This window comes from Centruroides sculpturatus, unplaced genomic scaffold (genome assembly GCF_000671375.1).
Source record: "Centruroides sculpturatus isolate CEXI.00-Female unplaced genomic scaffold, Cexi_2.0 scaffold238, whole genome shotgun sequence".
NCBI lineage: Eukaryota > Metazoa > Arthropoda > Arachnida > Scorpiones > Buthidae > Centruroides > Centruroides sculpturatus.
The window spans coordinates 716,828-733,731 of NW_019384806.1; the positions used below are offsets into that span (position 1 = coordinate 716,828).

At 33.6% G+C, this 16,904-nt stretch overlaps 1 protein-coding gene across 1 annotated transcript in view; it reads left to right on the forward strand.

Moving 5' to 3' along the window:
* The window catches only part of LOC111629669 (Werner syndrome ATP-dependent helicase-like), a 51,567-nt gene that overhangs the window by 14,836 nt on the left and 19,827 nt on the right, over positions 1–16,904 (forward strand). The window contains exons 3-7 of the mRNA XM_023373553.1: positions 3,009–3,056; positions 3,148–3,246; positions 14,852–15,014; positions 16,496–16,565; positions 16,632–16,699. Coding sequence (XP_023229321.1) covers positions 3,009–3,056; positions 3,148–3,246; positions 14,852–15,014; positions 16,496–16,565; positions 16,632–16,699 — 448 coding nt within the window. The remainder of the gene's footprint in view (positions 1–3,008; positions 3,057–3,147; positions 3,247–14,851; positions 15,015–16,495; positions 16,566–16,631; positions 16,700–16,904) is intronic.

Below are 16,904 nucleotides of genomic sequence, written 5' to 3' on the forward strand. Positions count from 1 at the left end.
TGTTTAATTAACAAAGACTGTGGGTCGATAATCATTCTTCCATTATAAAACTAACATTTTTATTAGTAGATAAAGAGGGAAAATAAGTTTATTAATTGATTGATTGTCATCGTCATGCTGGAACTTATGCATAATTAAAACACATGTTATCAGGTTATGACGGTCAGAATTTTGTTCAATTGGAAGAGTTATTTTATATTCACATCCTTAAAAATGAGCTAGAAAGCATTAGAAATATTGTTTCTTATGTTCAATTTGTGACGATAACTTTGCCAATAAAATAGAACAAGATTAATCATAACTCATGTACCTTTCAACTTTTTAATGAACACAGCATTTTATCTTCTGTCCTATAATCTCTACAAAGGTTACTATTCAATTCAACATAGTCTTAAATTCCTGTCTGCAGGAATGGCACACTGACATCTTTAATTACTATCTTGGCTATCTGGCTGTTGACCAAATACAGTTGTTAGTACATTGACTCAAGGATGGATCTAAACCAGTGTTTCTCAATGGGGGGTGTTTTTCCATGTTGAGGGGGCGATTAGTAACAATTTATATTTTGGGAGTAAAAAACAATTTTATGGGTGATATAGTAACACATTATATTAAAAATAATTAAATATTTTATTCATTATATCGTGTAATAATTAAGCAAATAACATTATACTAGTCACTAGTCTATTCAATGCAGTACGCCTTGGCCCTTGGCATCGGAATTTTGAAGTGAAGGGGCGATACTACGTAACAGTTTTATTGAAGGGGGCGACGATTCGTTAGAGGTTAAGAAACACTGATCTAAACTATGTTTTTACAAATTGCACTATTGTCGAGTACTTGAATATCTACAGAATTTGACGATATTCATTCCTCAATGAATGAACAGATTAATAAAAATATAGAATAATTTTGTGCGGGTGTTTGGATTATTTTTGTGCCTTCCACATTTTATAAAATACACATACCATATTTTACGGACTATAAGACGCACCTTAATTTTTAAGCAATTTTTAAAAAAAAATAACATTTTTACCATTTTTACTGCCTAAATTCAATCCTTTTATAAGGATTGAAGAAAACGCTGATCCACCAATCAACACTTAGTAGCACTATCGGACGTCCGCTGATCGTACGATGGTTTTCAAACAAGCAGCGGTTGTTTGAAAACCATCGTACGTCCAGACGATTCTATCCCAACACCCCACAATTCATGTTCGTCGCATCGGTGCACTGCTGCTGCCAGTTGAGTTCAATGTTGCCAGATAGAGATAGGTTTCCTGCGGCATCAAATATATGGCCATTTTTAAGACGTGGGAATTTTAAATCAAACACTGGACATTTTTATATTAATTACCGGTTGTTTCATGAAATTTTGCTGGAAGCTGCATCTTACCTAAATGGGGCTTTGTAATATTTAAAGAAATTATATCGGTAGTCTGAGACAAACTTTGGATCATCTTAGTTTTGTATACAATAAAACCCTGTTTTTTGATATTGGATAATTTGAATTTAAGTCTAGCCCTTGGCCAAAAGAATAGGATTTTGCATATATTTTAGTTTGGATAATTTGAAATATGCGTACATTGAAATTCGAAGTCGTCCTCTGGTCCGGTAACTTGCAAAAATATCATTTAATTCGAGGTCTCCCATTATATTATGTGTTTGTAAGGAAAGTTTCCACGTCCAAGTGACATTTTCAGTTTTGTTTTACCAATTATAACTTACATTGTTGATTTATTGGATGTCCTTTCAAAGTCATAAGACATCATTCAGTGTTTCCGATGAAGAGCGAATTTTTTATTTTTATAAAAGAAGTCTGTTTGGCATTTGTATAATGTGTACTTATAGCTTTAGCCATTAATACAGATTGTTTTTGTCAGATCACACAATTTTCATAATCTCGAACTTAAGACCATAAATTCTTCGTAGAACTATCCATTGGTTTTCTAGACAAACTTCATTGGTAATTCTTATTGAAGCATTTAAGCTTCTTTTGTATGTCATTTTCAGGTCTTGGTTTGAATGTAATTTGGTTATGCTTTTCATTAAGTACATGTTGACAGACAGCTTTCCAGAAGAGCTTCATTTACTAAGTAATAACTTAATGCATTAGTAACAGAACTGGTGAAATTACATAACATTGTCATAATTTTATTTGAGATTTACAAAAAAATTTGATTCTGAAAAAGTTTGAATAATTAAAAGTTGTGTTTTCTGGTCCTCTGAGCTTCGAAATAATGAGTTTTTATCGCAACATGTGATAGATGGGTGGAGATATTAATGAATTGTTCCTGCAGTGGGCAGAGCACAAAGGGTACGCTTAGCAACACAACAACCATTTAAGGAATAGCAGTGGAAAGATCCCTTGACGACACATGGAGCCATTACCTAGACCTAGTCCTTCTTCCCTTTGAATGTACCGTCCTAAAGGCTTATGCAATTGCCTGATGTGGTTCTTCTAGCAGATAAATCATCATAGTCCTCGTAACAGACACCCAGTCATAAAATACAGTTTTTCTCTCATACTATCTTCTTCGGGCTTTTCCTTCTGCTGTTTAGTTTCCTTCCTTTCTTTTTGTCAACAGTTTACGTCATCTCAGACGACCATTCTCACTTGTGCAATACTTTACATCCCTCACTTCTCTAATTGACATATTTCCTCTTTCATTTGCCACATCTCCTGGAGAAATTTGCATCTTACTTTCCCCTTCTTTAAAGGATAATATTTTGGTTATTTTCACATTGACAGTCATTCTCCAAAAAGAGGGGAAAATGTTTATTTGCCAAACCCAACATAACAGTTGTATGCTTTGCATACTAACAAAGAGTCCTTGCAACTGTGCATTACTGCAGTCCAACCAAGATTTGTGAAAACACGTACTAGGCTGTAAAAAGTCTTTCACTTTATGCATTAAATCTAAATGTTGAACTGTTTAAGAACTATTATGAAGCTAAACACTTGGATACGACTATTAAAAATATTGAAATATAATTTTTTCTTACAGGAAGGAGAATATTTAGATGAAGATTGTTTCGAAGATGGATTTAGTGGCGTAAGAAATATTTCTTGAATATTGTAAAGTAGTTTTTTAAATATCAATGTAACGTAGTTTATTTATTACGAAATTTGTCTGCGTATTTTAGAATTTGTTAGAAGCAAACTGCAAAAACTTGAATAAAAATATGGAAGAATATTCAGATGTTGATTTACTCAAAGATGATGATGACAATTATTTGTTGGAGGTACGTAAAAATGGTATCGTGTATGTCTGAATTTTGGTTCTAAAGCATCCTTTTTTATTTTATAAAACCATTTTAATACCATCTTCGCTTGCGGGATGCCCTTTATCGGGAAGTTTGTATCGGACTTCGTAAAAGTCAGAGGACCTTTACTCGAAACAATCGAGTGTAAGAAGAAAGAACTGAGAGAGAGTTTTTAAATGGGAATGCAGACAGACTTATAAGTGATTGATCTAACAAAACAAGGATGTCCAGAACTGATTCCGACAAAAAAGAAGTCTGACATTTAAAGAATCTGGCACAAATCTCCCGATAGAGGACGTCTTGCGGGTGAAGATAGAATTACAGTCTGGCTTAACATGTTTTACTGCAGTATGTTAAGAGAAACAAACAATGTTTTACATTTATAAATAATTAATTTAATTTAAAATTTTATTATTATTAATAAATAACTCTTACTTTTTCGTTTATGTAAACAACAAATATGTTAAATATTAATAATATTAATGGGAAAAGAAAAAGCAAACATAGATTAGGGCTTATCAAACACAGCAGTCATATTTTTAAAACATTTATTGAACTTTGGTTATTATAAAAACTCTAAAATTCAAAATTACAATTCTTACTAAAAATTGTAATCTTAACAAACTCTGATATATTGTTTACAACGTTTTTGTTTATGTAAAAATGAATATATGTTTAATAAAATTAAAATTTCATATTTGTCATTCTAAAAGGGGATAACAACTGTCTGTCTATAAACACACCCGAAAACATCTGTGCAATATTGTTCCTTTCAACAAATTTGATCCTAAAACACGTTTATCTTGTTGTTTTCCATGGGCCTTTTTCTGCTATTTGGACACTAAAAAGACCTGTAATCCAGTCTGTTGTAGATTCACCAGCCCACAATGCAGGCTTACGATAGTGACAGATTGGTCTTGACATATCTAGATTAAATAAAATCAAAACCTTTAAACAATCCAGCAAATCGTTTTTTAATACAGTAATACCCCGAACTTACGCGATAGGTGGGACCGAGCGATAACCACGTAAGTCAAATTCGTGTAAGTCGGGGTATAATTTCGAAATTTGTGTAAAATCCAAGTCGGATGTATGTAAGCTAATAAATGTTCTCGTTAATCTTATCTCGTCTTTTGATTCGTTCACGGTTACTAGACATTATCACATAGAGTCTCTCAATTCTCCATAGATATAACACAGAAATAAACACAAAACACAGAAATAAATAACACAAAATAAATTGTGGCTATGTGTCAATTCCGTGCGACACATAGCTACAATTTATTTTGTACATATTTTGTACAATTTATTTGAACATGTAAGCCGAACAATAGTGTGGGGGGAATGAGTAATCAACAGTTGCGTAGCGCTCAAACAAAAGACGAATCTACGAGATTTGAAAATCGCATAACTCCGGATTCGCGTAAGTCGAGGTATTACTGTATCTTAAAAACGCTTTCGAACGCTTTAAGCGATCATCCTCAGTTATCATTTTGAATTGAATGAAGAATTCGAAATTACGTAAAACAAAANTAAATATATTCTATATTAATTCAAAAACAATTACATCAAAGAAAACAGCATTATTCCAAACTTTGAACCTGCTACTGAAGTTCAATACAGAATCAGCTTGCCTGTGAATGTGGCCGAAAAAAATTTGTTTTTTAAACAGTGAATGCTGGAAATTGAGAGAAAGGTGTAAATTTTTGTGTTTATATCTGTCAATATATACTTTTCAGAAAGATACACACAGGAACAAATTGAGCATGAGATTGCAAGGTCCAAATTATCAAAGAAACAATTCTTGTACTGACCTTGTAAAAATATCAAAATCTTTATAGATGCCAATACCATACTTGCTGACTAAAAAATAATATATATATATATATTTTACAACAAATAAATGCTACTATAAAACTCAAATGCCACAAATTTCAATACAGTAATTACATAAATGAACTTGATTATTAGTACATTTTAAAAAAATTACATTTATTCAAAATCTTAAACAATTAACCTGATTAGGGAAAAATCTATCAGAAGAAAAACTCCAATCAATCAATCACAATTCAACAGCTGTACATTGACCAAAATGAAAGCTAGCTTGCTGTGTCACTGTTGCTATTGTCGTATAGTTGAGATTATGGCTAGTTTGTCTTATTCTCCAACTGTGAGTACATTGAATTTATGGTGAGTGCTATATGAAACAAAAAGAAAAGGAAGACATAATTCCAATTATGCTGCTCTGGCTTGTCAGACATGTGCATCTAGTCTTCCACTGTAATGATGCACCAGATTGTCATTCAAGTTCATGGACAACACTCAATCTGCACATTTATTCTAATTCTGCAATGTCTGGGTCCCAAATCATTTTCTAGTGGCATTCCCATGGTTTATCCAACTTAGATAGCTGAGTGTGAAGATTTTCAATGGTTCTTGCTGAATGTATCATTAGATAGCTCCACCACAGAATCACAATACCAGTTATGGTCCATTAGTATGTTTTTGATGCATCCATCACTATCCATTATGACTGTCTGAACCCAAGCCTGATAAAGGACCATTGCAACATGCTTTTTTATGCCACAAGCTCACCAGAATGGGCAGAATGGAAAACCTGTTGTCATAATCATGTATCCTTGATTCAAACACATGTAATCAGGCAAACAAGTGGATGGCATCCAAAGCAAATGAGAGAGAATATGATCTTTTCCTCCCTCTGGTCAAGAATGGGATATTGAGCATCTTAACAGTAGTGCCAGCAATAAAAATCCTTGTGATTCAACCTAAGGGGTCTATTCTCCCAATGCTATCTGACAAAGGAGAAAACAAAGCACAGCCAAAGCACTTTCCTTAAGCCCTGGTCACACTATGCGATTTCTAGCCGCGCAGGCGACTGCAACTGCAACAAGCGCGAGTCGCGCGCGTCTTCTCGTGGTCACACATTGTTCGTTGACGTTGCAACTCGGAAACACGTGGCCCTGTAATAAACCAATAAAATTACAGTAGTTTGTTTTTGACTACTTTCGTGAGTTTGCCGATATTTTACGTTCTATTTCAGAGTATTTACGGAATTTTAGCCACTTTTCTTATTAAAATAGCAAGCAGTTCATTTTCTGGAATGAATAAAAGAAAAAAGGCGATTATTTTAATAGAGCTGGCGAAAATACATGAAAGCATAAAATCTTCGATAAAACGAAGAATTAAAATCCCACAGGTATTCGTGAGCCTGAATAAGCTCGATCAATCTCGATTCTGTAAAAGTATTAATCCTCTGACTATCCGCCATGATGATGAACTATTTTCAATGTTGTCACTGTATGACATGGCATAAAGGCGTTTGTTGATTGGATGCGCGTTTGCAACCGTCGCGAGTAGAACAAACTTTTTGTTTCTAGTTGCGATTGCAGTCGAACCGGTTTTCGAGGGGGGATTACTAGTTAACGGGAACAGCCGTCGCGGTTGCAGTCGCCTGCGCGGCTGGAAATCGCATAGTGTGACCAGGGCTTTAGGAATGGCTCTACCCAAGCTACTGCAAAGACAACTACAGTGGGTATCAAACATGGTAACTCTAAGCAGTGCTGCAAGACAGCCCAATAGATGTGAGAGAAAATATTTGCAAATTAATGTATCCCCACCATAACATTGGAACAATTGTCCTTCATGTAAGGCAGAGAAGATCCTTCAAACAGGAGTCACGTCTTAACAAAGTGAGGTATTTGAAATATCTCACTACCTAACCACTTTTCAACTGAAGGTGCTGAAAATGTTAATGAAGAAGTCTATCAAAGTTAGATGAAGAAGCACTCCAGTCAAAGTTAGATGAAGAAGCACTCCTGACACCTTCTAGGAAATGACCTGAGGCAAAGCAGTATCACCCAAGTGAAAGAGCAAATAGAGTTCCATTCCATTTGGGAGAAAGATCCAATGCTGCAAACTTGTCAGGAATGAAAGAATGATCCCACTATGAGTATGTGAGACTCCAAAAATATCCTGGAACCACAATAAAATCTAAAAACCTCTAAATTTGTTAATATTGCAAACTGTAATTTTTATGTCCATAAAATGAAATATTAAATTTAATAGAGAAGAAAAAAAACCTTTTCTCAGAAAGCAGGCAATCTAAGTCTTAAGATCAACTATCTTCAGTTGGAATCGAATTAAATGTTGATTTTGACTCATCCCATGATTTGGGTTCAGATCTCATTACACTTAATAACAAGTGATGACCAATTAGAAAGTGGGGATGAGGAAAGATAGCCAATTGAAGTGGTTGATCAGATGATGATAAAAACTCTGAGTTTCAAGGACAATGGAGTTCAAAGAGTACTATTATTCTGAAAGTGCTAGACCTTACTGGTTGCTTTTTCCACTTCACTCTTGACGTGCGTGCTGAACTGATTTCAACTTCTCTGTGGACTTTTAACAACATTACCCTGGGGTGATTGGCACTGACAAGTCCTTCCATCAGAACTCTCTCTCTCAGCAGGAGGAACTGAAAATTTGTAGTCATGTTCTACACACTGAGCATTATATCTGTAAGTGTGATTTGGTGTCTAAATAAATTGGGATAATTTTCTTTGTAACTGTGGAGTCTGACTCAATATCTATCACACTCATATATGCACCAGCAGCTCTCTTCTGTTCTGACTTTAGGCACAACTTGGTGACCTCACAAGTTGCTCAAGTGTAAACTAGATCCAAAATGTGCTGTGCTAACTATAGAAGATGCAAATGATTTGAACTTTTGACTGTTATGGAGAAATCATTGAAATACAATTTCTCTAACACACTAGGAGTCAGCCGATGCAACAAGTTGGCAGTATACAGAGAAAACAGTACCATGACCAACATGCTTCCCTAATGTACTCTTCTTTAGAGATCTAATGCATCCAAAATAACCCTAAAAGATACAAACAGTGCATTCAGAGAGAAAGTTCATTGACCCGGCCAGCAGACATGCACTACAGCCCACCCATTCCAATTTTGCTAATAATGATTGATACAGTAAATTGTTGTACACCAATGGTTCCCAATTAGTGATATGCATACCCCCAGGGGTATGCAAAATTGCATGAAGGGGTATGTGCGGAAATCTAAAATAGGTCAATTTAAAAGTTAAATGCATGAGATGAAGCAATAAAAAAAATAATGGGTGGACCATCAAAAATTCAGCAGTTTACAACACAATGCCGAATGCACAAATTCATTTATTTATAACTAAAAATATTCTTGAAATTTCATCAAAAAAATGCATTTGTGACAATATCTAAATGAAATTCTTGCGCAAGAAACAAAAATTGTACAATTATCATTATTATCATGTCAACGAAGTGGCAATAAAATATTTTCTATCATTTTGCACAACATACCTCTGCAAGAGTGGATTTTCGGCCATGACAAACATGAAAACTAAACATCGTCACCGACTTCAACACGAAGATGACTTGAGACTGAAGCTGACCAAAAAGCAACCAGATTTTACAAAGTTGTGCAAAGAAAATCGTACATATTTGTCACATTAAAATTAAATAACTTTATGTTATTTTCATTATTATTAGAATTGTATTTTAAAGGTAATAAATGTAAAAAAAAACTTATTCTATTTATCACTTGCTGTCTACCCACAGCTTCGCCCACATTATATTGAATTTTCTCGTGAGAGTAAGATATTTTCTCGCAATAAAATATAGCCTATGTCCATCTCAACATGTAAGCTATCTCCATGCCAAATTTTATTAAAACCTGTTCAGCGGTTTCAATGTGAAAAGGTGACAGACAGACAAACAGAATTACCTTTGAATTCATAATATTAGTATGGATTAATATGAATTTCTGAGTATTTCTGAATATTAGTATGGATTAATATGAGTTTGAGCTCTTTCTTGAAGTGGTACGCAGGAAAAACTAATTGGGAACCACTGTTGTAAACAAAATCAAGATCCAATAAAAAAGTCTAATGCTTTAGGGCTTGAACCATTTCAGTTTGCTAATGGATATTTATTATGGTGATATTTGCTTCTTGACATAGGAAGAAAGTATAGTGGTGCTCTGAGAAAATAACAAGTTAAGCAAATGCAATCAATCCTGTTAAGAAGCATCTGCTCAAACAATTTGCAATAAACTGATATGAGATTGGTCTGTATAAGAGTGCAGATATTGAATCTTTGTAAGGTTTAAGACAGAATAATTACTCTCCCCTTTCACAAGGAAGACAAGTTCTTTAGGTTCAAATTGAATTGTAGAGCAAAAGTAGGATGCTCTAACCTTGCAATGATAGTGATGTCAAAAGATTAGTAGGCTGCTGTTCACCAGGAGCACTCTTTTACATCTCATGGTGTAGAGTTTCACAATCTCTGAATAGCTAAATACAGCTCAGAATAAGAAATAAATCTTCTCTTGACCACAATGTTTACTAATCCCCTTGTGCAATGCTCACTTTAATTGGCAAGTGTTTACTGGCCCAAAGGTCTGGGAATACCTTCCAAGTGAACCTGTCTGCCAAACTGTCACAATGGGAAATTTGGTCAATTGCTTATTATTATTGCTGACACATTGCCACCTGTTCCCAAGCAGATGGTAGACATCATGTTAAGAAGCATGCTAAATCTATATATGAAGCTGAAGTACATTTCAAAAAAATACAGGAAATGATAGGAAACAACCCAGTTTTTTATTCTAGATGAAACAACAGATGTGTTAAAAAAGTATATGCTGAACATTCTCATCAGTCTGTTAACAGGAAAATCAATATAGCCTATGCTGTTAAGTGTTTACAAACTAGAAAAGACAAATTCCAGAACTATTATGCAGGCTTCAATGATGTGTGTGCCAAATTGAGGAATTCTCTCATTCTATTTGAAAAACTTCTATTACTTGAAACAGACCGGGCACCATATATGCTAAATGTATGCTGAAATATAGTTGATGTATCTGAATCTGAGATATATCACTTGTTTTACACTTTGCCTTAGCAGAAATTAGGGTAGCCTTTTCTAGGGCAAACAATTTCATTTCAGAAATGAAAAAAGCTTTGATTAAATGTCCTAAAAATATACACTCATATATAGAAAGATAACTGGCTTGCCACTCCCAAAAGACACTATAATAACCAGATGGGGCAAGTTGATTAAAGTAGCCTGTTTTTTAGCCAAAAATTTCTCATCCATAGAACATTCGTTGATAAACTGGATGAAAGGTCTTCAGTGGCAGCAATGAAACTTGAAAGTCTGTTGAAACAAGAAGCCATATTAAAGGAACTCTACACTGTTCGTTTATACAAATTCCTATGCAGTTAGTTTCTAAACTTGAGGAAAACAGTCAATTCACTGAGAAGCAGTGAGATATTTTTAAATGTGACAAAAATCATTTGGATGGATTTGATTTAGAGAAACTTGAATACTCCTAGAGCAAAAATCTGGCTATTCAAAATATATAATTCCTGATTACTTTTCACTAAAGAAAACCAAAATATGCTCCTCTCACATCTGTTGATGTTGAGAAATTGTTTTGAAGTTCAAAGATTTACTTTCCTCAAGTTGTCTGTGGCTAACTATGAAAAATGTAGAATGATTGTGTATTTGCAAGTACTGTACAATGCTTTTCTGTTTATAAATTATGAAACTGATGGATCAAATTCCAAATGTGACTGATTCAATTTTCTGTTATTTCCTGCAGTTATACATGCTCTATATATACCTTTATACAGGATACTCTTTTTCTTGTTATTCTGCTCTTTAAATTTTTTAATTTATTGTTTAGTAGGTTTCCTATCATTTGTTTTGAGAAATTTTGTTAAGATTTTAATTTTCTTATCTTCTGTTAAATGATTTCTTTAGACATATTTCAGAGCAGTATTTATTGATATTTGTGTCATTGCTAACTTGATTTTAAAGATCAGACACCTGGCATCCAATAATTTGAACACTAATGAAAGCATTTAATTTTATTGAATCTGCTGGAACTATTATATAATAATGAAAATTCACACCATTCTCATATCTTCCAGCAGTTTCTGTTTAATAAACAAACATTTTTTGCCACATTCAAGGGACTGTGTCAGGTTAAACTTATATGAAATTAAACATCTCTAGTGAGTTTGAAGTTTGGAAAATCATTGATCTTCTTTGATGTCATTATTTTTAAAATTAAATCTAGTATATTTATGTAAATATTAATATGGTTTTAATAAAATAATTTGAAATATTTGCCACAACATTTAAAGGAAGCTGCACTATAAATAAAATCAAAACCTTTAAATAATCCAGCAAATCGTTTTTTAATATCTTTATCTATAACTTGCAAAGAAGGGGAAATCAGAACAGACATATACCGGAAACCCACTTATCTTCCTATCGTCATTCCTAGGAACTCCGCAGACCCTGAGTATATAAAAATCGCCATTTTTTGTTCATGGATAATGAGGGCACACACTCATTGCACCAGCATCTGTGACACATACAAAGAATTGGATTATATATGAAAAGTAGCAATACAGCAGGGATACCGTAGAGAAAGAATAGATGCTCTCATTGCGAATTGTTGGAAGCGCCACCCCTCTCAGGGAGGGAATCAGCGTAAAGAAAGAGTCGTGCTTAATTACATACCGTTCCTCAAAGGAATGGTTAAAAAAATTACCACAGATAAGAACATACAGATAGTTTACAAGTGTAATCCCACCGTATACAGGCTCTTAAGGAACGATAAAGGCAGTTACGAACGCAACACGATGGCAGGGGTATACTCAATACCATTAAAAGACCGTAGATTTAATTCTAATTTGGTATACATAGGCACAACCATGAGAAACTTAAAGAAAAGAATTGCTGAACATAAGCACTCGGTAAATAAAAACGTAGACTCTACGGTGCTTGCTGCCTTTGCCAGGCAACAGAATATTGAGGTCTTTTGGGATCGGGCGTTGATCATTAAAGCTACAAGATCCAGGCAGGCCATAAAACATCTGGAAAAACTAGAAATTCACAAAGCGCACTTGCACACAAACTGTATTAATCATAGGGATGCTGACGGATTGTCATCGGCATGGAAATCCTTCTACGATGAGTTGACGTAGTTTATGTAAGCGGGAAGAATAATTAAGATAATTTTTACTGAATGTATGTATTTTATTTTATTTTATTTCTTTGTTTTGATTTAATTAACTTGTATAATTTTTGCAATTATTTAAACTTGGTAAATGTTAACGTACATTTATGTAACCGCGTTTTGAATTTTGTTTTACATAATTTCGAATTCTTCGTTCGATTCAAAATGATAACTGAGGATGATCGCTTAAAGCGTTCGAAAGCGTTTTTAAGATATTAAAAAACGATTTGCTGGATTATTTAAAGGTTTTGATTTTATTTAAAGGAGGCTGCATTTACAGTAAAGAATTCATATCCATATCCATGGCATGGCATTCAATAATAGATAACCCCTTAAAAACAACAGCAACCAATAATATCTGCAATAATATAAATCCACATTTAGCCGGATAGTTTTAATTTTTTGCTTATATTATATGTTAGAGGCATTTTTAATATGTTTGTTCATATTTATTCATTTATTTTGTTAAAACTGTATTTACATACATTAGTGGCTAAAAGTAGAGCTATCCTTGACATAGGTTTTAAAAATGTGACCTCTATTTTGTTCACCACCTCCTACATAATTAATATTGTGATAGTTAAAAAGTGCACAAAAAAAGAGTCAAAATACTCAATTGAATCAAACAGATTTTATCTTAAATCTGGTTTACAAAAGAAAAAACAAAGTTTTTATATATTTACACTGTGTCAAAAGTAGAGCTACCAAAGGAAGTATGCAGATTTGTCCAGTATTTTTATGAAAAAATATTAGTATTTTGTGGCATAACCACAGCTCCTGATCACTGCATCACGTCTAAGTTCTATTGAATCAATTAAGTTGTCAAGCAGTGATTTGGGAGTCTCATGCCATACTTTTTGAATGGTAGACCACAATTCATCTAGATTTGAATATGTACGTTGGCATATATGGCACTCAACTTCATCTCAAAGATTCTCTATGGGGTTTAGGTCTGGCAATTGGGCTGGCCATGTCATAAGATTCACCCTTTTCTGATAAAACCATTGCTTTACCAAATTTGCTGTGTGTTTTGGGTCATTGTCCTGTTGGAAGATCCATTTCTTTGGCATTGAACGACGTGCATGAGGAAGCATTTGATTCTGCAATGTGTCCTGATAAACAGTTTGATCCATTACTCCATTAATTCTATGAATTGGACCAATTTCCTTTCCAGAGAAACATTCCCATACCATTATGCAGCCACCACCATGCTGTATTATAGGAACTATGTATTTTGGGCCATATCTCATGTTCACTGGTTGTTTGACATATCATATACCATCACTAGAGAAGACATTGAATTTAGATTCATCACTCCATAACACCTTGGGCCATTTTTGTTCGGTCCAAGTGATCATGTGCAAACTCTAATCTCAACTTTTTGTTTTTTTCAGAGATGAGTGGTTTCTTTGTTATTCATCTCCCATGTAATCCAAAACTAGTCAAATGTCTTCGTACAATCCTTAAGCTTATATCTGGGTTACCCAGTTCACGTTTAATATGTGAAGCAGTCAAACAAGGGTTGTCTGCACTCGTACTACATCTGATCAAATGATCCAACTATGGTGTTGTTTTTTGTGGTCTACCTGACTTTTTGGCAGAAACAATAGTCCCATATACAGTTTAACCCTCTTACAATGTCATCCATGGAACCAGCAATTTTTTGACTTATAACCGAGAGTCATTATCTGCGGGGTCATAATTTCAGTCCCATAAAAGTACCAAGTGGTTTAAGAATCTATTATAAAATCCATTCTAATTTAACATCGTATGTATTACAGTAGAGCCTCGAAAACTTGACCTAATGTGGACTGAAGTGTGGCCGAGTTTGTGAAAATGCTGGGTTATCGGGAATGGGGTTAAAAAAGGACAAGTATGCATGTTTCCTCAGAAAATATTGTACTGTACTTGTACGTATTGTTTGCTTGAGAATACAACAGAGAATAAACTGCCCAAATACCCTTAAACAAAGGAAAAGTATGTCCTTTATGAAGGNCAATTATTTAAACTTGGTAAATGTTAACATACATTTATGTAACCGCTTTTTGAATTTTGTTTTATGTAATTTTGAATTCTTCATTCGATTCAAAATGATAACTGAGGATGATTGCTGAAAGCATTTTTAAGATATTAAAAAACGATTTGCTGGATTGTTTAAAGGTTTTGATTTTATTTATAATGTAGTTCCAGTAAGAAAGTGTTTTATTTATTTATGTAGATTAATTCATCTTGAAAATATCTGAGCCAGATCGGACTCAAACACTTATCCAGAGTGATGGTTCAGTGCCGACATCCAAGGCCTATTGCCTTGGATGTCGGCATGTTCAGTTGGACTCGGACCTGTGACCTTTTGCTCATTATATAGATGCTGCTACTCCACAAGTGTTTTGACGGACTTCTTTACTTTAATGAGTGTTTTTTAAAAAACACTCGTGAAAGTGAAGAAGTCAATTAATAATTTATGTATTTCCACAAACAGTTTTGTGAAGAAACCGAAAGAGAGTTTTTTAATAAGAGTGTGGATAAACTTGAAAATGATGGATGTAAGGAAGAAAGGATATTGCAAACTGATTCCGACGAAGACAAGACGGACGAAGATATCTCAGATCTTTTAGATCTCTTAGATGACGTAGAAAGTGAAGGTATATACCAATTATACTTTGCATTTAAAAATCTTTTATTTGAAAACAATATATCTAATGTAATGAAGTTACATTGGCATTGCTGATTTACTTACTCTATAACATGAAATCTATATAATTACGTGAAACCAATTGGCGAGTCTTAATAAACAAACAATACAGCAGATTCTTATCAGATTATAATATGGCTAATTAATTATTAATTAAGCCACCATCTTACATTAAATTTAATAATTAGAAACAAATTAATTTAGAATATTTTGGAAGAAAAGAGTAGTGCTTATTGAGACTCTAACCCACTCTGGGTCAAACTTTTCTCGATTGTCGATCAATTAACAGATGTTCAGAGTGTTGGAATGCCACGCAAAGTGCCAGTGTCAGACTGCCAAATATGATCAATGATGGAGTCTCTAGTGATTGTATGATTTGAAACGTGTAAAAAGGACAGACTAATTCTATAATGATACAAGTTCTTTTGCTCACAACAGACCTTTCCTTGTAGGCAGCCATTGAAGATCAAGTTTTATCTCCCGCACTGATGAACTTCTGCCAGAACTGTTAGTCTATCATGCTAAGATGTGTAATAAGGCTAACAGTCCTGGCTGTGACAGTTACCTACAATGAAAGCTCTATTGTAAGTGAAAGCATTTTGTTGTTGTGGAATTATTTTGTCACTTAAACATGTTTCCTACACACAAAAATAAATTTTGTACTAAAAAAGTTAAAAGGAATTGACTCTGTGATTTTTTAATATAGAGAAATGTTAAGAAAAATTAAATGAACAAAATGAATGTGATGTAGAATTAGATGCCGTGAGACTAAATACAATCGCCGCTAGAATGAAAAACTGAGAACTTTATTTTGAGACGGTAACAGAACTGTTTTAATTTAAAATAGTCTGTAAAAGACTGAGATTTGAAGAGTACAAAAGGAAAGACACAGGTACAAACATAAATTTAATAACAATACGATAACAATTAAACGTGTTTATAAAACATTTCACTCTGATGTCATTACAACTTTGAAATTCTCATATTTAAATTGAAAGCTTTGAAAATAATGAAGTTAAATCACTTTAACTACTGATTTTCCATCAACTGGCAGTTTGACATTTCCTTTAAGGGGGATAAAATTATGACTCTATACAAAATATCCACGATGGCCAAAGTTATTTACCATGCTACATTGCACTCGTGTAAATTTATAAGAAAAATAACTTTCTAACAGTTTGTGACATCTTGGAGACACACGAGAGGCATATTTAATGGGTAAGGAGTGTATCGTTTAAAGATTATTATGGGTTATATAATAAAATATAATCCGCCTTAATCCTTTTAACTAATTTAGTTTTAACAAATGTGAACACATTGAAATTATGAATTTAACCAATGGAAACTAATTCTTCAATTTGATATTTTATAAAAACTTTCGAGCCAAATCTATAAAATCTAACTAAGTTTTAAAATGTATTTTGTGTACAGAACACGTGGAAGTTGGCGAAGATTACACAAAAGCACTAAAACAGCATTTTGGATACAGTCACTTCAGGCCGTAAGTATAATTTTTTTCATATGAAATAACAATGCTAAATTGTTAATGATTATGACTTCTTACTAGCTTGCAATGGGACATAATAAAAGAAACTTATATTAATAGAAGAGATAGTTGTGTAGTAATGGCAACTGGTAAGTTCGTATTCTTATATTTTTTTAATTTATAAATTCTTATTCTGGAAATAAGGTGGTTTCAAAAGTAAAATATTGAAAATATTTTGTACGTATATTGAGCTGGATATCTACTGGAGCAATTTTGCCATGTAATTTGAATGTTTTCTGCAGTGCACGCGTACATTCTAAAAAAACAATGTCTGAATTGCGGGTTTATGTCAGG